This window comes from Periplaneta americana, chromosome 4 (genome assembly GCF_040183065.1).
Source record: "Periplaneta americana isolate PAMFEO1 chromosome 4, P.americana_PAMFEO1_priV1, whole genome shotgun sequence".
Classification (NCBI taxonomy): domain Eukaryota; kingdom Metazoa; phylum Arthropoda; class Insecta; order Blattodea; family Blattidae; genus Periplaneta; species Periplaneta americana.
The window spans coordinates 121,212,571-121,237,519 of NC_091120.1; the positions used below are offsets into that span (position 1 = coordinate 121,212,571).

At 37.4% G+C, this 24,949-nt stretch overlaps 1 protein-coding gene across 3 annotated transcripts in view; it reads left to right on the forward strand.

Annotated features, from left to right (window-relative positions):
* Nmdar1 (NMDA receptor 1) overlaps positions 1-22,263 on the forward strand; it is a 220,822-nt gene extending 198,559 nt beyond the window's left edge. For 2 of the 3 annotated variants that reach the window (XM_069823913.1, XM_069823914.1), the window contains one exon: positions 21,496-22,263. In XM_069823913.1, coding sequence (XP_069680014.1) covers positions 21,496-21,750 — 255 coding nt within the window. In that variant the 3' untranslated portion in view covers positions 21,751-22,263. The remainder of the gene's footprint in view (positions 1-21,495) is intronic. The other variant, XM_069823915.1, reaches the window with a different exon arrangement.
* The last annotated feature ends 2,686 nt before the right edge of the window (positions 22,264-24,949 follow it).

Consider the following 24,949-nt stretch of genomic DNA (forward strand, 5'->3'; position numbering starts at 1 on the left):
TCGTTCAAGAGATCAATGTAATATTGCAATTTGATATCTCATATACAGTATTGCCAAATGAGTGTAAGCAAGGAAATTTTCGGAAACTTCTACAGGATTTGCCATATTGTACAACTGTAAGATAACTTAGCCTTGCAGAAATGCTTCGTCGATTTTTTGACAAGCGGAAAACATCTTCTGCTTTCATATCAATCCATGCAATTGGAAATCAGCTTCAATTTTTTTAATTGAACAAAAATGGTGTAGTAATTATTTTTTTTTAAGTACCGGTAGTTATCACCTATGTTTGAAGTATATTACGCTGCCTTAAGATTTCAATATGTTAATAAACAATAATTAACTGTTATAGGACACAAATTCCTGAGTTGAAGGACGAAAATCGGCTGCTAGAAATCCTTTTGGCTTATAAATAATGATAATAAGACCTAAATTACAATAGGAAGTTGTATATCTTTTAAACGACATGTTTTTTTGGAAACACAGTATAAAGATTCGGAAGGTGTTAATATATTTTCAAATTGCTGAGCAAATTAAAATAAGCTTATCTGTGGTCTTACGCAGCCAAAATCACAGCCATGCATGGCACCACATTATATATGAACTATTTGTTTACAAATGAACATTGAAAAATCAAAAAGAGGAACTCGTATTACAAATGAGCATATCAATTTACAGTTAAAATGAGTCATGTGTAATTTTACTTCTGACTAATCAATTACTCAAATACCAATTTCCTTTTAATTACTGTACCTGTTTTGTTCTGTTATACTTTATCAGTCATTGTTCTACCAAATTTGTGAAAAGTGACGAAGAAACTAAATGAAAACATATCAATAATAATCACTCTGATCAACGTTGTGCTTCTAAGATTACAGTCCGGCACTGCACATTGGTAAGAGGAAATGTATTCATTCTCTTCAACACTTCCATTTGAGTGCTGAGCTTGTTGCGTTCTACTGGTGTATTAGGAAGGTACATTTTACCGATGTATGAGTTACATGAACACAAATCATCTACTACACACAATAGAAACAGCTCAACAAGAGTAAAAACGGCGTACTGGTATACTCACAGATTCTTAATATGCTATATGACCTCAGATTTTAAAGCATGTATAAACTAACTTAACAAAAACATAAGAAAAGCAACAGAATGCTGAGTAATCTAATATTAAGCGCAGTTCACCCTGTTAAAGGACTAAATTAACACCAGTATGAAGCACCACCTTAGCCATGTAGAAATAATAACTAAATTAGGCCTACTAATAAAAAAGTTCCTAAATTAAATTCAAGTAGTTATCCTGTAGTAGCCTACATTAAGATTTGTATATCAGTATTTAATTCATGTAGGCTACTATGCCTATATCGGTAGAAAGTTCTATAGTGTTGTCACATCGGTATTAAGGATACATGCAATTTTCTATAAAGGAATTGTTAAGTACTAAACAAATAGGCCTACCTATTTTTGTCGGTATTTTGAGTTTCGATTCTGACTCTGGTTATTTCAATTATTTGTGTTTTATTCACTTCTTAGTGTTTACCGGTATTATACCAGTATTTTATTAATGCACTTCAATGCCGGTAAAAAGTCCTTAACTGATGTCATACCGGTATTAAGGATTTGCGATATTATTTATCGATATTGCAAAATACCGGTACTTATCGCTATATTCAATAGTGATATGGTCTCTGCTTAAAATTACTTAAAGCTGTATATTCTCCCTCAATGCACTATTTTCCGAATGAGACTTAAAATTTAGGAAATAGGGAATGTTAGAAATAAGAAGGAAGATTACAGTTGCTTGCAATTTCTGCTCCTCATAGAGTCAAAATTGTGTAATGTTGGAAGTTACGAATAACTGCTTTACATTACTCCTTACTTACTTACAAATGATATTTATGGAACCCGCAGGTTCATCGCCGCCCTCAAATAAGCCCGCTATCCGTCCCTATCCTTTGCAAGATTAATCCAGTCTCTATCATCATATCCTACCTTCCTCAAATCTATTTTAATATTATCCTCCCAACTACGTCTCGACCTCCCCAAAGGTATTTTTGCTTCCTGTCTCCCAACTTACACTCTATATGCATTTCTGGATTCGCCCATACGTGCTGCATGCCCTGCCCATCTCAAACATCTGGATTTAATGTTCCTAATTGAAGATCTCAGTACAATAAGTGGGTTATGAACCAAAAGGCAACTTTTCAGGAGAAAAAAGAAAGTTTCTATTCACTTCATTTTTTGGAATAGCATATTACGTGAACTTCAGTTTATAATACTACAAATGGGTTTATGAGAGAACCAATGACAGATTCTGATTCTATGAGGCAGGAATAGTAAGAAAGTTCGAAAATCCGAAAATGCCACATTTTGCCGATAACCCACTTATTCATTTATTCATTCATTCATTCATTCATTCATTCATTCATTCATTCATTCATTCATTCATTCATTCATTCATTCATTCATTCATTCATTCATTTTATTCCATAAATCTTACATTAGCAATGAAGCTTTAAGATGTGGAACAAGTCAAAATTATACAATATTACAACTACAATTTTTACAAATTTTTATAGTTTTACAATTTAGTAATTTTGTACAATTTTTATAATTTTGTGCAATTTTTTACATTTTGGCGAGATGTAGTGAGATGAGGTTGGGTCCGAGGATTCGCCAAAATATTACCCGGCATTTGCCTTTTGGTTGGGGAAAACCTCGGAAAACCCCAACCAGGTAATCAATCAAAGGGGTTGATGCCAAGGACTCGCCATAGACTCGCCATAGACCATCCGGCTTCAGTCCCACGGCTGAGGTCTTCAATTATGTCAGATGAAGAATACTATGCGTGCAGTTCTGCGTTGTGTAACTTTCTCCATTTTCCTGTAACTTCTTTATTCTCAAACACTCTTAATCTCTGTTTCTCTCTCAAAGTAAGAGTCTAAGTTTCACAACCATACAGAACAACCGGTAATATAAATTCCAACTTTCAGATTCTTTAACAGCAGAAAAGATGACATTACTTCACTCTTACAACACTAATATGAATGCTATAGACCCACCTTATAATTTTCCGAATGAGACTTAAAATTGAGGAAATGGGGAATGTTAGAAATAAGAAGGAAAAATGCAATTGCTTACAATTTCTGCTCCTCATAGAGTCAAAATTGTGTAATGTTGGAAGTTACGAATAACTGCTTTACATTACTTCACTGAATACAAATGAAAAAATAACAACACTAATAGGTCTGATATAAATGCTTCAGACCCATCTTATAAACATCATACTAGACTTGTGATAATGGTATTATTTATAACAGCTTCACACTTCATACGTGCCATATGCAATATACATTTTTGTACTTAATCGTTGAGACTGTCACATTTACAACAAAGTCAATTTACGAGGACCGTCCACAACAGTGTGCAACAGTTTGAAACTTCACTGCCACTTAGTGAAATTCAAATATAAATACAGTTATGGAAATGTAACAGAATTTAGAATTCTCTAATATGTTTCGAAAAATATGCCTAATTTAATACCTGTGCTTCAGATTTCTCTTGAAAATTTAGCCTTCATCTGGGTTTAAATTGATATATTGTACAGAATCAAAATAAATTAAATGTTGCTGCATTTCTTAACCATACCATTTCCACTGACTGATCAGTTGTCTGGTAGTACTTAGGAAAAGTTATTGTGGCAAGAAAGAGTCCGGTTAACATGCTGATAGGCATATTATTAGTATATTACAGGAATTATGATAAAATTGAATGAAACCATATTAAAAAAAAAAGATTACTCGACTTTATTTTCCTGCAATTTTCTTTTTAAGAGTAAAGTTGAACTAAAATTACACATGATGTCTAAAGTTTATAGTAGCCTACTTCACTCAAGGTGTACAGTTCGGAGATATTTATGTACAAAAGAAGGAGAAAAGCATCTGTTAATTATAACATTTGCCATGCAATATTGTGTTTAATCAATTTTTGTTGCATTCTTTACGCATGTACCATTGTAGTTTATTTTAAAAATATGCACTGAATAGTTACCTACACAGTATGTTTGTTATCTTAAACCAAGCATGATTTTTTTTTTTTTTTTACAAATTGAGTATACATGTTATTTCTGTATTTATATACAATAGACAATAAAATTTATTAAATTTCAGTTTTGTTGTATTTATTTTAATTTTCAACCCTTCCATAATAAATAAAACTGCTGTATAACAGTACATTAGTGCATGTTCTAAACAAATAAATTAATAAATCCAATATTCATGGCAAATGCTTACAGTGACGCGGACTCCTACAAACATTGGATCTTATGTCTACTTTTCAGCAAAGTATGCATGTTGTTTAAGTCACTTAATACAATGCAGTTAAAAATTTACAGGAAAATCGTAAAGTACATTTTTAAAAGGAAAAACTTAAAATGTAATATCTCGATATGCATATCTCGAATTTCTTACTTGAAAGAGTTAATTATTATATTTTTGCATCACATTTAAATAAACTTGAGGAAGAGGAATTCATATCCAATGACTAAAATGCGATAAGTAAGAAAATACGAGACTTGTAAATTATTTTGCAGGAAAGAATTAAAAATAAGTTATTCATATAATAAAGTTAAATGAATCTGATAAATATATATAAACATTTAAAGAAAATAATCTGCCCTCAATGAGGGTGACCGTAAAGATCCAGAATAAAAGCACTACAGAATAATTTAGAAAGACAGGAATTGTTTAGTAAAAAATTCAGAGAAATGCAAACCCAACAGAATCATCAATGGCCAAAATATAAATGGTAACGTAATATTTGGATTGAATCCTTAAGAATATTCAACACAATTTTTTGAATTTCAATAAATTGGAGTCCGATTGCTTTTAAAATATCACATGCGAATTTAGGAAGTGTGCCACGTGCACCAAACAAAAGACCAGAAACACTCCACTGACTAGTGGGAGTGTTATATTTCTCACTTAGATAAGGGATGCAGGACTCATAAATGGATTTCTTCTCCTCATCAACGTGTTGTGTCTGCAGGGCATCCCTCTCGAACCGGATTGTAGGATCAAGAACTAATCCCTTAGATTGAGTCCTGTGGATGGCTACAATATCTGCTCTTCTATTCGAATCTAAGGATGAAACGCAGTGGATCTTCTCGTATACTTCCCATCCACGACGCTTGAGGACATCAGCAATACCGGTCCTGGCCTTATGGTGTCGATTGTTGCGCAGCAGCTCTGTTTTTCGACAGAATCCCAACATGTGACCAAGAGTTTCCGTCTCGTTGCAGCCGGGATGGCGACAACGGGTTGTGTTGAAACTTCTGCCGGGCACAGATCTAACCGCAGATAGATTGTTGGACATTTTAATTGCATTAATGTATTCTGAAATTGATAAATTTGCTTTTGATAACATCCAGGAATTTGCCTTGGGGCACTCAGAATACAGGATAACACCCTTGCCCTTATGAAGTAATTTACACCATGATTCAAAACTTCTGTTCCGCAAGATCTCCCTCAATTATTGACCTTTAGTGTTGGGAGCAATAGAAGACATATTGATGTTTAGTCTACGTACACTCAGTTGCTGTTCAAGGTGCAGGTTCCTTACAAAGTTAAGATGCATATCATTAATATGGAGAAGACGATTACAGATGTTGTAATGTTGAATGCTGGCCTCCCACTCTGCACAAAGAATTCCCAACCTCGGACTTTTTTACTTGCGTATAACATTGAATTTGACGTGTCATCGGGCAGCATCATAATTTCCTTCACAGCACTTCTAATAATTTTGTCAAGATCTCGTAAGAATGTATCTGATGACTGAGGTAATGGAGTACAGTGTAGAGGATAAATCAAACCAGGCCATATATTCATTTATGATTTTTAATTTTTGGTCTGATTTTAATAATTTTGTTCGGACGAGTCCATCCAACTGAAGATAGGTTTTTGATAGTATTGTTGTTATTGAAGGAGATTTTGTCTGTGAAATCTATTCCGAGATATCGGATACGCTCATTTTTATCATGCAACGAAGAAATAACAGATCCTTGTAGAGAGATAATGTCATCTGCACAAAGCTTGCCCTTTTGTAACACTATTGCCTTGCTTTTAGCTGGATTTATGTGAAGACCAATTTCAGTTAAGCTACTTTCAGCTAAATCAACAAGCGATGTAGCATTTGCTTTAGTGCTACCAATTGAAGCAAGGTCATCTGCGAAGGTTAGCGCAGACAAATGAGGTAGTTGATCTGATAAAGAATAGCCATATTTAGTAGAAATATCATAATCTGTCAGATTTTGCATCACATGATTGATTGCCAAATTAAATAATATGGGTGATAACGGAGAACCCTGTGCTACGCCACATTTTTTATATTACAGGTTTTGTTTTTTGAAAATTTGATTCAATTTAAATAGTACTGGCTGATAACGAAGAAGAAATTAAATTGTAGAGATTCCGTGGAATGCATGCATGCTTAAGGGCTCTTTTTATATGTTCATGTCCGATGGAGTCGAAGGCCTTAGACACATCAACAAATTCGATACAGCAATTTTTTTATTTATTTATTTTTTTTTTTTGCTGATTGAAGACAACCATTAACAACTGAAGAATTTATATGCGTGCCAGGCAGAGCCATAAATCCTCGCTGATATTGATTTAATGCAATATAACTTCTTAATTCTGAATCCAACACTCTTTCAATAATTCTTCGCAAGATAGGGTATATGGTTATCGGTCTCCAGTTTTTTTATATTTTTTTTTCATCACCGCCCTTATAAATTAAAACTGTCCGAGCTTGTTTCAGAGGAGAAGGCATAAAAGGAAAGTGTAGCATTGCATTGGTAAATAAGGTTAGGAATTTCGTTGTTTTTACATGCGTTAATATGCGAACAGTAATGCGGTCCGGGCCGGGGGACGTGTCAATCTTAAGGTACGATCACACGTCGCTACTTTTGCAGCGACGCAGTACAAAAAACTGCGCAACTCTCGTACTGCGACGTGTGAACAACTGTGCAACCCGAAAAGTAGCGGCTGCCGAACCTGCTGCTCGCTACTTTTTCATGCTGCGGGAAGCTTAAAAGTGGCAACGTGTGAACAGGGTTCTCAGGGTTGCAGCCGCAGCATTTTTGATATCGGTTTTGTTGAAACTTTTGCTGCGGTTGCGACCAGTGTTGCCACCCAAATGTGCCAATGATACTTTTATTGTTTGGATGTATTTTAATGTTAGGTGTGATGAAAATAAATTATTTGTAACAGTTATTAAATGCACAACACAGTCTGAACATATTTGCTGACAATATAATTCACTTCTTTAATTTTCTGTAGCGTAATTTCAAACAGGAGGGTTGCCAACATTGATTACGTGAATATGCTGTTAGTTATCATTTAAGTATATAGGCGTTTTAAAAGCTTTATAGTAAAATAATGCCAATTTCTGAATACTAGTTAGGATAGAAAAGCAAATAATAGATAAGTAAGCTTTCGCATGAGTTTATTAATAATGCGAACATAACCACAAAATGTATATTGAGAAATCAACACGAGATGGAAACCTGCAGCATGGCTGCGGCTGCAAAAGTAGCGCCTTGTGTGTGAACAGACTCGCAACCTCCAGTTGCAACTTTTGCTGCACTCGGGTTGCGCAGCACGAAAAGTAGCGTGCAGCGCGCTAATTTTGGCTTACGTATGAACACGACACGCAACTTTTGCAGCTGCAGTACAAAAATTGCACAGCAAAAGCAGCGACGTGTGACCGTAACTTTAATGTGATGATGAGCCTTATGAATGTCTTCTTCAGAAACGCTAATGTTGTCAGGTAAATCACTATTAGGAGGGAAATTGGACAGTGGTGAAACATTATTTTCCGAACAAAATACACCTTCAAAATGATCAGAAATAACATTAAGAGGAATTTTGCGGCATTGTTGTTTGCTTGAACTTCGCAAAATTTGTCGGGCTATTTTCCTTCTTTGATTAAAGAAATTATACTGCTCCAACTCATAATCGTATTCTTTTCTATTTACTTCCCTCTTTCGAATAGATTTTCTCACAGGATTATGAGATGACTTAAAATTATACTTATATTGAGCGTTTAATTTGAGATTTTTGTAATGTCGTATAGCTGGATGTTGAGGGCCAGGCAATTCAGTGGTTTCATCAAGAAAACATTTTAATAAATCTTTCGTTAATAGTTCCAGATCATCAGTAATTCCGTCCGACAGAATTAGTGAAACACGGATTTCCCATTGCTGCACCGGATTGTAATTATGACTATTGTAAGGCACTGCATCGAAAATATTACTATTATTATTATTATTATTATTATTATTATTATTATTATTACTATTATTATCTTGCTCAGGTGAAGTGCTTGTCAGAACCAGCAGAGGATCATTAATATTAGTATTAGAAATATGATTGTCCGAAACTAGAACATTGGAAGAAGTAGAAGAAGGAGAATAATATTGACTCACGATTTTGTCCCGTCGTTGTTGCGGATGAGCTTTACCGATGTGAATATTGACACCAACAGAAGATTTGCAGACTTTTTTTACAAACTGGACGTATGGCAGTTGCACTAGCACATGAAGAAACGTTCATAATGTGAATAAGTAAAACCACTAAAGTGTAGGAAAATTTTGTATAGTCAGCGTCGAACGTAGAAAAAAAAATAATATAAATAAATATAAATAAAAATGTGAGGCCGTCGCTCTCGTCACGTCCTCTGCGTTGCTATAGGTGACTATGATCGACACCTCTCCACGCGACGTTTTCTGCCTCTTCTTTCAGCTCCTGCTGCCAGCTCCACTTATGTCGGAATAGGTGACTCGAGGTGGCAAATTTTGTTGTGTTGTTGTTGGGCCCCAGCCCATCGAATCAACTGTGGTAAATCAGAGTTCTCAGGTAGCTAAGGGACGATCGGGACGAGGACTTTGGGAGAACTTAGCGTAATGTACGAAATGATGTAATCGACACGCGTATAAGTTTGTGTTCACTAACTCCAATAGAGATGTTTATTTTCGATTGTAGGATGCTATATATATAGCTGAACGCGTATCCAAGGGTGTGTTAAGTTCACTGTTATAGCAATTGACGAGTTGTATGGTGGGTGTTACTCGACGCATAATAATTATGACCGTACTCGGCGAGGTATTAAAGTTGCTAATAATTGAAGAATGATTGTGTGATACACGAATAATAAAAGGAGGTATCTCGGTGGCGGCTGCTATGATTATACAACTATGTTCCCGCAACTTATATAACGTTGATAATTCTTCCTGATAATGTTCTGAGTCCGCACTTGACATGATTACGGAGTCTGTAAATTCTTCTAACTACACAAATTACACGATATTCCAGTTGACGTGTATTCTATCATCGTATTCACTATATCGATTATCTCGCCAGACTGTCGCAACCGAATGTATGTCTTCACCCCACCGAGTGAGTTATCACAATGTCTTCACATCTCCGAATCTCGTACCAGAATGATGCTACTCCCGCCGAGTAAGTTACCAGAGTGAATCTACTCGCGTCTTGCAGCCCTCACTATATGAAAATCAACCCCGCTATAATTCGATCACATGATCTGTCTCTAAACTTCAATTGGCTGACACATAGACGTCACATAGACCCGTACTTGAAAAATGTACGTTGTCTTGTCGCTACAAAATCTGCTAATAACTTTTCTAACAATTCGCAGAAACACGAAATTCCCTCGTGCTCAACAAAGACAGTATCTTGAACTCTACCCACGCGATAACGAGGTTATTCGAGGTCACCTCTACTCATAGGATTATCTCACGTCTGACTACCCTGGCTCCACAAGTTTAACTTGTACAATAGCTTTCACACTCTATCTCCGTTATCTTTTGTCCTATACACGCGTAGAGCGGCTTCTGTACTCAAGTATCTGACGTTCTGTGTCTCACAATACCAATCTAAGCTACGTATGGAAATGAGTACACTAAAAACACCCTATCATAAAAAGAATACGTAATCTTACACATATAAAAATAATCGAACACATAAACAAACAATACCTACGCTAGGTACAAGGAACCGCCTCAAATGCCCTCTCACTAACAAGGAATATTCCCAAGGGAATATTTGTTGTTAGAAGACGCCTCAGAAAACTAACCTCTCTAATTGTTCCGGTGCCCCCTATTTTGATATGCTTGGATGCACTTTCGCTATGCTTGTTGACAAATATATACATATTTACACATATAAATTTCCACTATGTACAACTATATACAGGTTTGAATATATACACACTATTCATCCACACTCACATTTCATACGCCAGTTTGACTGGTTGCACAATATAAATAAGTTCCCAATCATCACTTTCAGGATCCATCCGAACACAATTGAGTTCTCTCATTCCCATTCACTGTAGGTTCCCTAATCTAAGTTTACATTTATATTATACAAAAACAAGAATTAATCATCACACTTACATGTACGCATATCACACTACACAATACATTGGAATAATAACTGACCCTCTACACAATTACTCATCTGTTAACTGCTACCTTGAATGATCTCAATAGTTGTTTATGGAACCGACCAATTAATTTTTGTTACTCTTAGGATCCTTTACCTCGTATGTATGGTCACCAAACTTTTTATGTATTACCATATGACCCTTGTACAACAATTCCATTCTAGAATACCTTCCTCTCAGGATAGATGATAACTTGACATCTCTAACTAGGACAGCATCCCCTATGGATAGTTCCCATTTGTGCTTGTGCATTTTTACACCCTTAAGGCGCTTCTCTGTCTTAGCTTTGATACGATCAATTACCATTTTACACAATTGCTCGGGAGTGGGAGGTGCATCACTACTAATGGCTTTGGGCAGTCTATCGATCATAGGATCGGGGTCTTGACCTAACATCAATGTGATAGGAGCCACACCTGTCGTCGGATTAATCGAGTGATTCATGATCATTTCAATTACTTTACACTGCTCAAACCAATCTCTGTGATTCCTATGACATAACACCCTCAAGTATAGTGAAATATCTCCCAGTGCCTTCTCACACGGGTTGCCACTGGGAAAATATGAAGAATAATTGTATAGGTTTACCCCCCCCCCATCACTTAACTGTTGCCACTGGGAAAATATGAAGAACAATTGTATAGCTTAACCCCCTTATCACTTATTGAACAATTTCGACTTATGCACAGACACATTATCACTTAAAACAGACTTAATCGGCCCATAAGCCGGCATATAATCCTCAATTAACTTCTTCGCACAAGCTTTACTCGTAATCTATTTCATGGGGTAAATTTTCACAAATTTTGTAAATATATCGTACGTCACCAAGATATACTTATTACCAAAGGAGGATGTTGGCATAGGACCATGCTCATCCACCGCTACCAATTCATTCTTAGCTTCTCTTAAATGGCTTGAGATACAACATCATATCTTACATTAATGCTCACGTGCATCAAAGTCGGTTAGTGTAGCCATCGGTTAAAATTGTCACCTAACCCCTGATTAAGCATTTTTACGGTGGATCAACCTCGGTTACGATTTAAATAGGAGGTTATCCACAGTAATCTCTAACCAGCCAAATTCGAGCGGTTAAAGGAGATAACCAGCGATTAGTGGAGGAAGTAAAGGAAAATGGCGGCCAGAGCTACAGGTGATTATATCGAAGACGATTATTATTGTACAGTACTTGAATTACTTGTATAGAGCGTGAGCGTGAAGGTTCTTTAGTGGAAAAAGAGAGAATTCTTACGAGGAATTGGGTGACAGAAAATTTCAGGAGGGAATTCGTTTATCAAAATCTACAAATGGATCACTTGAAATAACACAAGAACAGCCATTTTTCTCCTATGAATCGACTGTTTATATTACGATTCTATGTAATTGTTATTTTCTGTATTTTAAGAAGGAATGCTCGAATATCTCTTTCTCTATGTCACTGGCTGAACAAAGAACGGTTATGGATGGATCTTAGGATAATGCACAATTCCCTGGTGTAAATGGGGTCCAAGATTGTAGACACATTCCTAACTAATCTTCTGCATCCTTTTCCTTTATGGATATTCCATCTTTTTTATATAATATATTTAAATCTAGTAATTAAGTCTATCGATACTTCAGCTTCACATTGGGATATATTCATTTTTGCATTCAATTTTCCGTTTTGTACAATTTTAACCTAACAGTACTGAAAAACAAATAAATTCAACTCGCAAATATAACAGCGCCTAAAGGCAAACAAATGCAACGCGTAAATGTAGGACACGTTCATTTCGATGTAGAACGTAGTGAGCGCAGTCGTTTTTAGACGTTGACTATTATCTTTGCAGTGGTATGAATGCTTTCCTTTAGTCATTTTGTAGAAACAATGTACCATAATAGACTTTACTCTGGTTAAATGAGGTGTCAGCTAGCCATGTTTTAGTAATCGGTGATTATGAATGGTGCACAGAAATTACATTTTAACCACTGTTACTGTTTAACCGTCGTTCCGTAATCTATGATTACTGCATTTTTAACCGATGTTGATGCACTTCGCCATAAGTGGTTTCGCCTTCTGACATAGCTCACAGCATATCACTCTTCTTACCTTCCTAACTAACTGTTTGACATAAAACTTGTCGGCTATCATTAGTGACACTCTTTCACAACCTAAGTGACACATAGACAAGTGAAAGCTCATTATCAACTCATCCTCCATGCTCTTGGGGATGTATACCTTCCATTTTTGTTCTTGCCTGCCATGTAGCTTATACAATACACCACAATGCACCCCCACTTTCTCGTCCGTGACCGAGGAAATTTCTGCAGCTCTGTCTTTCATGCATTTCACGGTGGGATCTAAGTCCTGTAATTCTGAAATCCGTTTTAATTTAGCAACTAATGAGTTATTATTACCGGTAACGTGCATCTTCATTACCGCTATTTCATAATTTGGAGCGGTAATGGTTTCGGGAAGTCCCGACTTGAAATTCAGGCGAGAAAAACAATTGCCGAATATATTCTCAGATCCTGGGATGTGCTGATAGTTACATCATACGCCAAGATCTCATGCACATATCGTGATATCCTCGAATTAGCTTGCAGCGATTCAGAAACGCTAAGCTTACGTAGTCCGTGAAAATCGTGATTGGCTTATTGAAGACGTACTGTGTAAATTTCTGCAACGCAAAATATACAGCCGATATCTCCATTTCGGTTATGGAGGCGTTGCTTTCAGTTCTCGACAACCCTCTGGAGGCTGTGGCAATCACATGTCGTTCATTGTTTTCGTCTACTTGGCACAAGACAGCGCCGTATCCGAGCCCGGACGCGTCTGTGTAAATCTGGAATGGTAGGCTACCATTAGGCCTTTCGAACATAACAGATTCTGCAAAAAGAGTCTTCGAGCGTTCGAATGCTTCTTGCTCTTCTATACTCCATTTAAACTGCGTCTCGTTCTTTACGAGTTCAAGCAATGGTGCCACGTGCTTTGCAAAGTTGACTAAGAAAATATTCTGGTATTGGAGGATTCCTAGGTACCGGTAGACTTGTTTCTTATTTCGGGGACACTGTATCTTCAAAATGCTATCAATCCTATCCCTATTGGGACGTATTCCGTCAGCGGAGATCACATAGCCCAAAAAGTCAGTTTCCTCTTTGAAGAAATCCGTCTTGTCCAGTTTTACGGTCATGCCGCAGTCTCTCAGTCTACTCAAGACGTAGTCAATATGTCTAATATGCTGATCGATGTCGTTGCCATATATCAAAAAATCATCGACGTATTACGCAAGAAAATCTCTCGTGGTGTCGCCAAAAATAATATCTAATGCCCTTAATAAAGAGGAGCCTGAACTCGTAAATCCGAACGGACATCTCCGTTACCGTTATGTAGAAATGCTGTATACTTGCGCCACTCGGGGGCTAGTGGTATCTGCCAGAATGAACTGGTCAGATCCAAGCTAGTGAACACAGTGCATTCACCCATTCTACTCAACAAAGTATCTATAGCCTCTGTTCTGAAGTTGTCTCTGACAGAAAACAAATTTATGCGGCGCGCGGCTGAAGTTACTCGTAGGTTCCCGTTTGGTTTTCTAACCCAACATAGTGCGTTGACAAAAGGCGAATCTGAAATTTCGATAACTCCGTCTATCAACATATCGCTGATAACCTGATCTGCCTGCTCTCTCAATGATAACGGAATCGGCCTACATTTGTATCTAAATTCTTCTGCGCCTTCTACATGAATCTTTTGCATGTATACATTACACAACCCTGGTTTATCTGAAAACACATCGATATTATTCACTACGACATTCATCAAAGAACTCTTCTGTCGGTCATCTAATCTGTGTGCATTGTTCACCTTCTCCCTCACGGAGTTAAACCTATCCTCTGATTGACAGCTCGTAAACACAGAATTCCTACCTGCTATGGCGCGTGTCTGGCTTCCCCTTAATCGTTCGACCGTGACCTCTCCTACGTCGACATCTAATTATTTGGAGTAAACAATCTCCTCCATACATATGTCGCAGTCATTACCAAAGCTCGGAACTTGGGGACTTGTGTGTCGTGTGCATGAGTAAGGTTGCAGGTACAACGTATACAAAGCTCACGCTGTAAGCGCTCAAGGACAGTCGTATGTACTAAGAAAGTGGTCACATCTACGCATGAGGAAACTGTGTCATGTTGAAGCCAATGACAATAAGAGAATTACAAATAAACGGTCTGTTAGAGGAATTAGAAAATACGTGTTATTCGAATGGGTATTACAGAAGTTTGAAAATACATTTTTTAAATTTTAGGTACAGAATTTCGTGGAGAAATTCGGAGGAGATACATTATTTTCTACGAATGGAGAGTTTATATTTTGTAAGTTGTGCCACACACAAACTAAAGGCTGGAAACGGCATTCATTGAAAGACATTGCAGTCCTTTAAATTGGTGGAAAATTTGTCCATAGCCAAGGATCAAGTCGTAGAGGGATCTGCCTTAGTAGTGACACACAAATTGAAAACTATTTTCGAGAAAAATTTAGGATATACTTATCTTTCTCAGATAAGAGATCAGTTAGCAACTGCTGAAAATCGAACAAAACAGTGACAGTTAAAACATTTATTTTAAGTTTGCTCCCGTCATTTCATGTGACGTGGAAATAAGTTTTTCTCGTTTCAAATCATGTTTAACTCACTGACGAAGAAGTTATGGGTTCGAAAATCTTCGAATGTAAGTAGTCATACACTGTAATATAATGTACAGAGCAGAAAAGTAAATTTGATATATTTCTGATGTTTATTTTTTATTATATATATGCTATAAAATTACGTGTTTCAACCTACCACAATACTATCAATAAGTTGCTTCAGCCAGAAACCACTTTTATAGCAGACCTGACAGTACCTCCGTACTGGAAGAGGGATTTTGTTGACATTGAAGTCCGTCGCTTAGCCACGTGCAAAGACACAAGTCCCCAAGTTCCGAGCTTTGGTCATTGCATAGAATATCGCAGACGTCCTCATAATTTCCGCGTCCCTCACACGGATTAATTTCCACAATGACGTTATCATATATCCTCAATTTTTCCACAAAGAACAATTCCTCCTGCAATTCTCTTTCCTCGTTCAGTCTCTCGTCTATCATCCCATTATCAACATCCTGACCAAACGGTATCTGATACAATGATTCCATGTCTTTACTAACAGTCAAACTACGTGTACTAAAATCTATCAGTGCCTCCCACTCGTAGAAGCTTTCTACACCTATTATAACATCTGTAGTGAGAAGCTGTATTACTAGAAAAATCGCACTTAATTTTATCCCTCCAAAATCTAATTTGAACATGACCTGAAAACGAACCTTCTCTCGTTTCTTGCCTAACGCACCCGCGCAATACAATAAACACAATGGTAAAACCTGTAATTTAATTCCTGATTCTTTAATCCGGGAGAAAAATTCCATGCTACATACATTATTCGTGGAACCAGAATCCAATAGTACACTACAATTAACATTATATATCGTCGCGTCTACGCGCGGCAACTCATATATGCTCCGATTCTGATTATTGGAATACGTGATTTCACGCTGTTTCTCCACATTAACCATATTAGTGGATCCCTTTGACAGTATCATCCGATCTGTTGCTACAGTAACCTCCGAGTCCGTAAGATTCCCGGGTATTAGTTTCCCTGTTGGGAACTCCCAGCCTGTCCGAGACAGACGTTCTCGCTCACTCTCGGATGCCCCGACACACTGTCACCTGGATGCTTATCATGACGTATCTGATCACCATTCTCAGATTGAGACCGTCTGCGGCCTCCCTCATACATCATAGGACCACTCCTACATTGATAGTTCCCACCTGGGGACATACTCCTCCTCTCAGCAAACCTACCAGGGCGCCTCCAATTACGCCCTGCTCCCCCTGCGGAAAAATTAGGCCTTCAATATCCTTGCCTGTAACCACGGTTCCGTAACCAGTGATGCTGGCCTCGGAATTCATGATCATCATTCCTGCCATTCTACGATACCATCTTAAGTGGTTCACACGCCTAATGAGACCTCTCCCTCGGTTCATACTGTTTCTATTTACATTAAATTGTACATTCCCGTTCCTATTGTTATTGTTGTACCGTTCTCTAGCATTGGTAGAAAATCAGTTTACATTATTCTGCACATTATGGTTATATTGCGGTGGACTATTACCACCCGCATTACCAGGCCTATCCCTGTTCCAGTTGTCATTACAATTATTATTATTATTATTATTATTATTATTATTATTATTATACCCTCTATGGGGTGGGGAGGCTTCACCTGCCCTCCGCCCTCATGGTTCTCACATTATCCTTCTCTAACCTGCTATCGTTCCCTACTTTACAGGACTCATGGCTAGCATCCGACATGTCGAACGCTGCTAACAAATCTAGCGTTTCCCCGAAGTCTCTAGGATTAGCGACTATCATATTATGTCTAATGTTTTCAGGGTAGTGTGAGATCACCAAGTGTATGAGCTCTGAATCCGGGATGGGCGGATTCAAACTCTTCCCTTTCCTAACGAGATCCAAAAAGTAATCAATCTTAGACACTCCCTTCCTCACATCATATCGGCCTTGTGTGATTTCTGCCCTCAGCTGTTGCTACCGCCTTGGGCCCCAATACTTGTTTGAGAACTTTTCTTTAAACTCGTCATACCCGACGTTGTCACATAGGGCGACCAATACCAGGTTTAGGGGTCTCCTCCTCAAACTTTTCTTTACTATGGTCATCTTTAAGTCGTCGGGTACCCCTTTCAGTTGGAAATACTTTTCTAATTCGCCAATATACATAGTTGTGCGGGTTTGTATATTTCTCTTCATCAAAAATTGGGTACATTAAATCGTTGATTATGTGAGCAGGGTAGTTTAGACGACTTAAAGGTGGCCTATCGCTTGAATGCGATGGAGAAGCGTTTTCGTGGCTCCGAGACGCCTGATTATCTCCTATCCTATCTCCATTGTTGACACCTGACATCTCACTACTTCCCGAAGCGACACACCGGCTCCTATCCGTGGTACTAGGAAGCGTTTGTTCCGTGGCGTTTCTATTCCCTCATCAAGGACGTTATCTTCCATCCTAGCTTGTAACCTACTAATTTTCTTACTCAATTCCATGATATTGTTTCTCTCTTCCTTGTCCCTATCACTAATCAACGCCTTCAGACTACCTACTTCCTGGCCCACAATGTTAAGCTTTTCATCTATCGTGTGATTAATTTCTCTGACTTTATTGTCTACTTCTTCTATGATCGCCTCTCTGAATTCTCCGTTCTCCCTATTTACATTGTTTTTAACTCTATCTTCTATCTCTCGGACGCTATTCACTAACCTACTTTCCAACTGGTCGATTTTGTTCCTGTTTTCCCTGGAATTTTCTAGCATTTCATGTTTCAACTGACCAATCTGTTCTTTATTTGCTCTAGAACTTTTTAATAGCTGGCTCTCTAGCTTGCTACTGTTCTCGGCTAGTCTGGATTCCAATTTGTTACTATTTTCTACCAACTGGCTACCTAGTTTGCTTTCTAATTGGCTGATCTGTTCTTTATTTCCTCTGGAATTTTCTGCTGTCTTATTTTCCAACTCACCAATCAATTCATTTTTCATTTGATTCATCATTCCCAATATCTGCTCTAACTCACTATTCGTCATTCCACTATCCGAGCCTTGTGAATTTCCTTTCTCCTGACTAATACTCGCCTCCGATGTGCTATCCATTTTTCCGATCCTAGCCTGGCTCCTTAATTACATTAATTACACGATACAACTATAGACAATTCCCTTAAAATTAAACTATATAACACTTCCAAAATTATTTACACAAATATACATATAATGATATATCAATCGCGATTAAGCCCATCATGCTTACGCTCAGACGTTTCTGTGCTGCGACGCTTTGCTCGTTGTCTCCCCCTCCGTCCTGCTTGTTCCTTAGCTGCTCGGGTCTGCAACGGATCTCCTGTTGACCTGGAGCTGCAAGTGGTCCACAGCTGCCGTCGTCTGCTCCCGTTCGTTGCTACGCGAGTTCCACGCTGGTTGTTGCCGCTTGTTGCTTACTCGATCCCAACGTTGTTATTGTTGCCTCTCGTTGCGTACTCGGGTCGCACGTTGGTTGTTGCCTCTCGTTGCTTAATCGTGCACCACGTTGGTTGTTGTCTCTCGTTGCTTAATCGTGCCCCACGTTGGGCGCCAAATTTGAGGCCGTCGTCTGCGTTGCGTTAGGTGACTATGATCGACACCTCTCCACGCGACGTTTTCTGCCTCTTCTTTCAGCTCCTGCTGATAGCTCCACTTATGTCGGAACAGGTGACTCGAGGTGGCAAAATTTTGTTGTGTTGTTGTTGGGCCCCAGCCCATCGAATCAACTGTGGTAAATCAGAGTTCTCAGGTAGCTGAGGGCGATCGGGACTAGGAGTTTGGAAGAACGTAGCTTAATGTACGAAATGGTGTAATCGACACGCGTATAAGTTTGTGTTCACTAACTCTAATAGGGATGTTTATTTTCGATTGTATGATATATAACTGAACGCTTATCCAAGAGTGTGTTAAGTTCACTGTTATAGCAATTGACGAATTGTATAGTGGATGTTACTCGACGCATAATAATTATGATCGTACTCGGCGAGGTATTAAAGTTGCTAATAATTGAAGAATGATTGTGTGATACACGAGTAATAAAAGGAGGTATCTCGGTGGCGGCTACTATGATTATACAAGTATATTCCCGCAACTTAAATAACGTTGATAATTCTTCCTGATAATGTTCTGAGTCCGCACTTGACATGATTACGGAGCCTGTAAATTCTTCTAACTACACAAATTACACGATATTCTAGTTGACTTGTATTCTATCATCTTATTCACTATATCGATTATCTCGCCAGACTGTCGCAACCGAATGTATGTCTTCACCCCACCGAGTGAGTTATCACAATGTCTTCACATCTCCGAATCTCGTACCAGAATGATGCTACTCCCGCCGAGTAAGTTACCAGAGTGAATCTACTCACGTCTTGCAGCCCTCACTATATGAAAATCAACCCCGCTATAACTCGATCACATGATCTGTGTCTAAACTTCAATTGGCTGACACATAGACGTCACATAGACGCGTACTTGAAAAATGTACGTTGTCTTGACGCTACAAAATCTGCTAATAGCTTTTCTAACAGTTCGCAGAAACACGAAATTCCCCCGCGCTCAACAAAGACAGTATCTTGAACTCTACCCACGCGATCACGAGGTTATTCGAGGTCACCTCAACTCAAAGGTTTATCTCACGCCTTACTACCCTGGCTACAATTTTGTTTTTTAAGGTATATAACGTGAAATATGTATCATTATTGTTTACAATCTCTGGAATATTCAATTGAAATGGAAGTGTAGAAATATTTCTTAATCTTTTCACTTTATTTTGAAATAAGTGTATCTTATTGTCCGTCTTCTCTGAACATTTCGTTAAATGTAGGTAGGCCTAGTAGAGCTCAGTTTAAATTTTTCAAAATTTGTTGAACGTGAAATGAGCATTGTTCATTCTCCGTTCTCTAACATATAAATACAACAATTAAACAGTATATCGTCTATATTTTTTCTTAGGCGTTTAAAAACATTGCATTTAACTGTATACAATATTTTAATATATTGATGAAATATATCAATCTGTTTATGAAATAATTGAGGGGCTGAGAGCAAGAAAGTCATTTTAGAATATGTGCCTTTTTGAGTAAAACGCTTCATTGTGGTCTGTGATCTGTTATGCATATGATCACCAAGTTGTAGTCCAATACTGTGATCATAGAGGTCATGAGTACCCGAAGTTAAAGGCTTGCATAGATCACATTATTACGGTTTGAATTTTGAACATCAATTTTCTCAAAACTTGCATTTGAGAGAAGTGCCTTTCTTTCACCCAACCCCTCAATTACTAATACATTCAATAGAAATTGCAGGTGAAGAAGCACAGTAAGAACAAAAGGTATTTTATACACTGTTGCTCAGCTTCTATATTTCATATGTTAAATATTATTTATCTGATGTTAACAAGTAACAAAAGGTTTTAAACGTGTAACAACGATGAGTCTATGACGGTCAGGAGTCTCGCATTAGAATAGCCATTTTCAACCGGTATGCCGCGAAAAAATGAATATAGTATAGGTTATCATAGTAAACTGGAAGAATAAAAGTGAAAAGAGTACAACTAATAAAAATGTGACTCTACAAGAGTCAACATTCAGCGAAAGCGGCCCAAGCCAGCATTTCCTCCTACAACTCTCAAAATTTCCCCCTGGTTGGAAACCACTGCTTTAGATTATACACATAATTGTGCCGCGGGATTTCAAATTACACCTTTAGTGTAACGCATGTTGAAAATTAAAAATAAAACGCTGCATTAGACTATGAGAAATTAGTGGTTAGCTTTCTGTCTTTCTTTCTTCTTTCCTTTAGGAATCAGGATAATCAGATACACAATTTATTTAAATAGCAATTTCTTATTATAACCTCACATTTATGAGACATTGTATGTTATTTTAGATGGAACTGTGTATCTTGTGTGATATTATATATATATATATATATAATTTCGAAATCCAGGCTTCGGTGAATGACGTAAACCACGTCGAAACTAGTCAGCCAGGTAATTTACCGTAATATTAAAAAAGTAAGCAATTATAACTCTTTCAATAACGTTAATAAGTTAATCAGTGATTATACAAGTGTTAAAAGATTTTATCCAAGAACGAAACATTTATAAAAATAAAACAGGGTAGATTGTAAGTTATGAGTTATTTAATAGTTTTGAAAGGTAATACTTCAGAGAAATAATTGTTAACTACAGAAATATGGCTCAAATGAACACACTTATGCAGAGAAAATATTAGATATAAGAACACTTACTTAAATATTTACAAACAAATTGAAGTTAAATATTTATTATCCTTTTTTAATTTTTCAGAAACGAAAAACACTCAGGTCAACAATAGCTGCTCAACGACGTCTTAAAGCAAATGGTGTAAATGATCCAGCAACAGTGAGCTTATCAGTGGATGCTCTACCTCGACAGTGCTTGGAAAGTAGAAGTCCTGCTCGTGCTTGGCCGGGTGGATGTGATGTTCGACAACGTACTCCTCACACAGATGAAATTCGAGTGGCAACTACAACACAAAGTAACCTAGCCTACGGGGCTGGTTTACCTGATATGATTGTGTAATTCCTTTACTTGATGGATATGGCACAATATTAAGAATGTTTTTAAAATTTTAATTGTATTTTAAGAGAGTGTTCATAAGGATTTTATTTGAAATCACTAGTGTAATTTTAGAGCACTATTTTCATGACAACTCTTGACTTCGTGTTCACTAATAATTAGTCATGTCGCTGTCAATATATTTAAATGTGAACTATATTACAAATAATGTTTCAATTTTCTGAGAAGTCAATCATGAAAATTATCAGACACATGGGCTATGACAAAGTTTGTTCCATAATATTCTTTGCAATTGTATCATGTTTTATGGGATTTTTAGAATACGATCATGTGAGTATGATGAAGTTCAGTATGTTTTTACCAATTAATATCATATCATGAAAGATAGATAAGAATAAATTAATATTAATACTGTCATATATGGAAAAAAAAATATTATGTTAACCAATCAAGTGGAAGGATATTCATAACACTGCTTCATAGTTTGTTAAAAAATTAAATGAGTGGAATAATTTATTTCTAGTTCTTCTATTATGAAAGCTTTAATAGTCTTCACGAAGAATACCTTTATCATAGTTTAAAATACAGAAACTGAACAATTGATAGTTCTTTCGTTCCCCATTTTTAAAGATTATAGTGAGATAAATTTCAGTTCTATGAACCCATTCGATTCCCTTCACTGTGAAATGCTGAGAATGAAATCTTAATCTGTGTTCCTGATACTAGAAGACGAAGGCCGACCATGTAGATACCGTATTCATGGGAGAATTTGCGTATTCGCATTCCAGTATGAGAACAGTATTAATCTTTTTTATTTCCACGTTCCCTCAAAAACTGTTTTATTTCTCATAAACTTTATGCCCCCAAAATTGTTGGTGCACAATTCAAGTTATGCATAGAAATATCTAAAATAAAGTAAACAATTTAAATCCAAAGTAATGTATGTATTAAATTACATGAAAACAATTTATTATTAAAAATAATAAGATAACAAAGATACACGTGTTACAACACAAGAATAATTGTGTGATTAAATATTAGGCCTATATAAATTATGGTTCCTAATAGTTAATGGGATGATTGAGCTTGTTCCTGTCAGACTAGCGCCTCAATTCGAGGACGAATGTCATACTCGTGAGTGCGAAGATCAGATCTGATTCAGGATTCATGTGGTTTCTGTGTCTCTTTAAGATTTATATCAGTGCGGAGAAACATTGCTCAGACAAATACGTTAAGAAGAATGGGAGGAGACGTAAGCTTCTTGATCTCTTTGAGAACGAAAATTCAACAGCCGCAGATTGATATATTTCCACATTTCATTTTAGCGGGAGGGTCCGAAGGCTAGGACCTCAGCCTGAGGCTTATTGTGCAACCTCCTTATTTTATGGAATGATTATTGAAGTCTAAGAATGCATTCCTGTGAGTAGTATACGTGATTATCTTCTTGGTGCCATCTTATCGATTCAGCTACAGCATCCAGTTGTGACGAAGTCCGCATACGCAGGAAAGGCCCTCCGTCTCACTATAATGTTCTGCCGCCTTCTCAGATCGATGGCATCTCTTCGCAATTCACATATTACGTCTTGCTGCATCCTATATTGACTTGAAGATCGCGGACATCGTAGATACTGCGACTCACAAAGGCGCCATCTATCCGAGGAAGCTAAACACTTGGTCTGCCGTAATTTGCTATAAAAGCCCCTATGCCTCCCCGAGGTCAGTGCACATGATATGTGTACTACGGCACACATCTGCCCGATGTCCTGATCGACCTCAAACTACTGAATATGATTTATGAAGTTGAAGTTAATGAGGGCGAAATGAGTTCAAGTTCCAACGTCGAAAGTTATCCAGCAATTCTGCTTCAAGTGGTTGAGGGAGAAAACCTTTGAAAAAACCCAACGAGATTACTTGTTCCAACCAGAATTTGAACTCAGGCCCACTCGTTTCACGGTCAGGCATACTAACCGTTACTCTACGGCGGTGGACATTTTCACATTGTATTGCAGTGATCCATCAGTGAACATTCCCATCAGGTTATTTATTATTATTATTATTATTATTATTATTATTATTATTATTATTATTATTATTATTATTATTATTTCAAAAGCATATCGGTGGAAAAGTCTGGAAAACAATAAGATGATTTTGCCATGTTTAAACTAATACAGAACAAGACTCCTAGCCTCTTATCTGTAACAAAAAAAAAAAGGTAAAAGTAAAGGTATCCCCGTAAAATACCATGAAGGTACTTAGGGGGCATGGAAGTAGAGCACCATGCTTTCCATGACCTCGGCACTAGAATGAGGTGGTGTGGTCGGCACCACGCTCTGACCGCCTTTTACCCCCGGGAAGGACCCGGTACTCAATTTTATAGGAAGCTGAGTGAACCTCGGGGCCGTTCTGAAAGTTTGGAAACGAGAAAAAATCCTGTCATCACCCGGGATCGAACCCCGGACCTTCCAGTCCGTAGCCAGCTGCTCTACCAACTGAGCTACACGGTCACCCTCCTCTTATCTGTGCAGAATGGAACTTTTACTGATTTATACATTTTTATATTGAGAGAAACTGCGATCAGAAATATATCAAATGCGTTGTATGTGGGAAGTGTTGCAGAATATCGTGGGATTTGAAGAGACATTCACACATGCACACAACGGAGACGCCATTCAAATGCGAGGTATGTGGTGTATGTATATTTCATTGATAACTACAGAATGCCTTATAATTATTGTCATGATATTGTTTTGTCTCTATGTGGTGCATTGTTGTAATATCCAAATGAAGAATGAATAAATCCTTATTACTTTCAAATTAACTAGTTTTGGCGACGAGGATGGAATTTGATACATTCAGACCAGGAAGGAAGGTTCAATAGCTTATAGTGAGGAAGAAGACGAATAGGAAAGTCAGGAATTTCATTGTTGGAGAAAGGATATGTTATACTCAACATGTTATCCTTCTTTGTGTTTGCTTAATTTCCAATGACTCGCTTGGAGAACTTTAACCCATTTTATCTTTTGCCTCTGAATAGAGCCTGCTTATGACTCTTGGGCTACTTTAGTTCTTCTATTCTTTTTGTATATTTTTAATACCTATTCGTAAGCCGTATTTTGTTATTTATGTCCATATAATGTATATTTGTGTGTGTGATTTTTCCTCCTCCCAATAGCGGTCACTTGACATACTTAGACCTTCA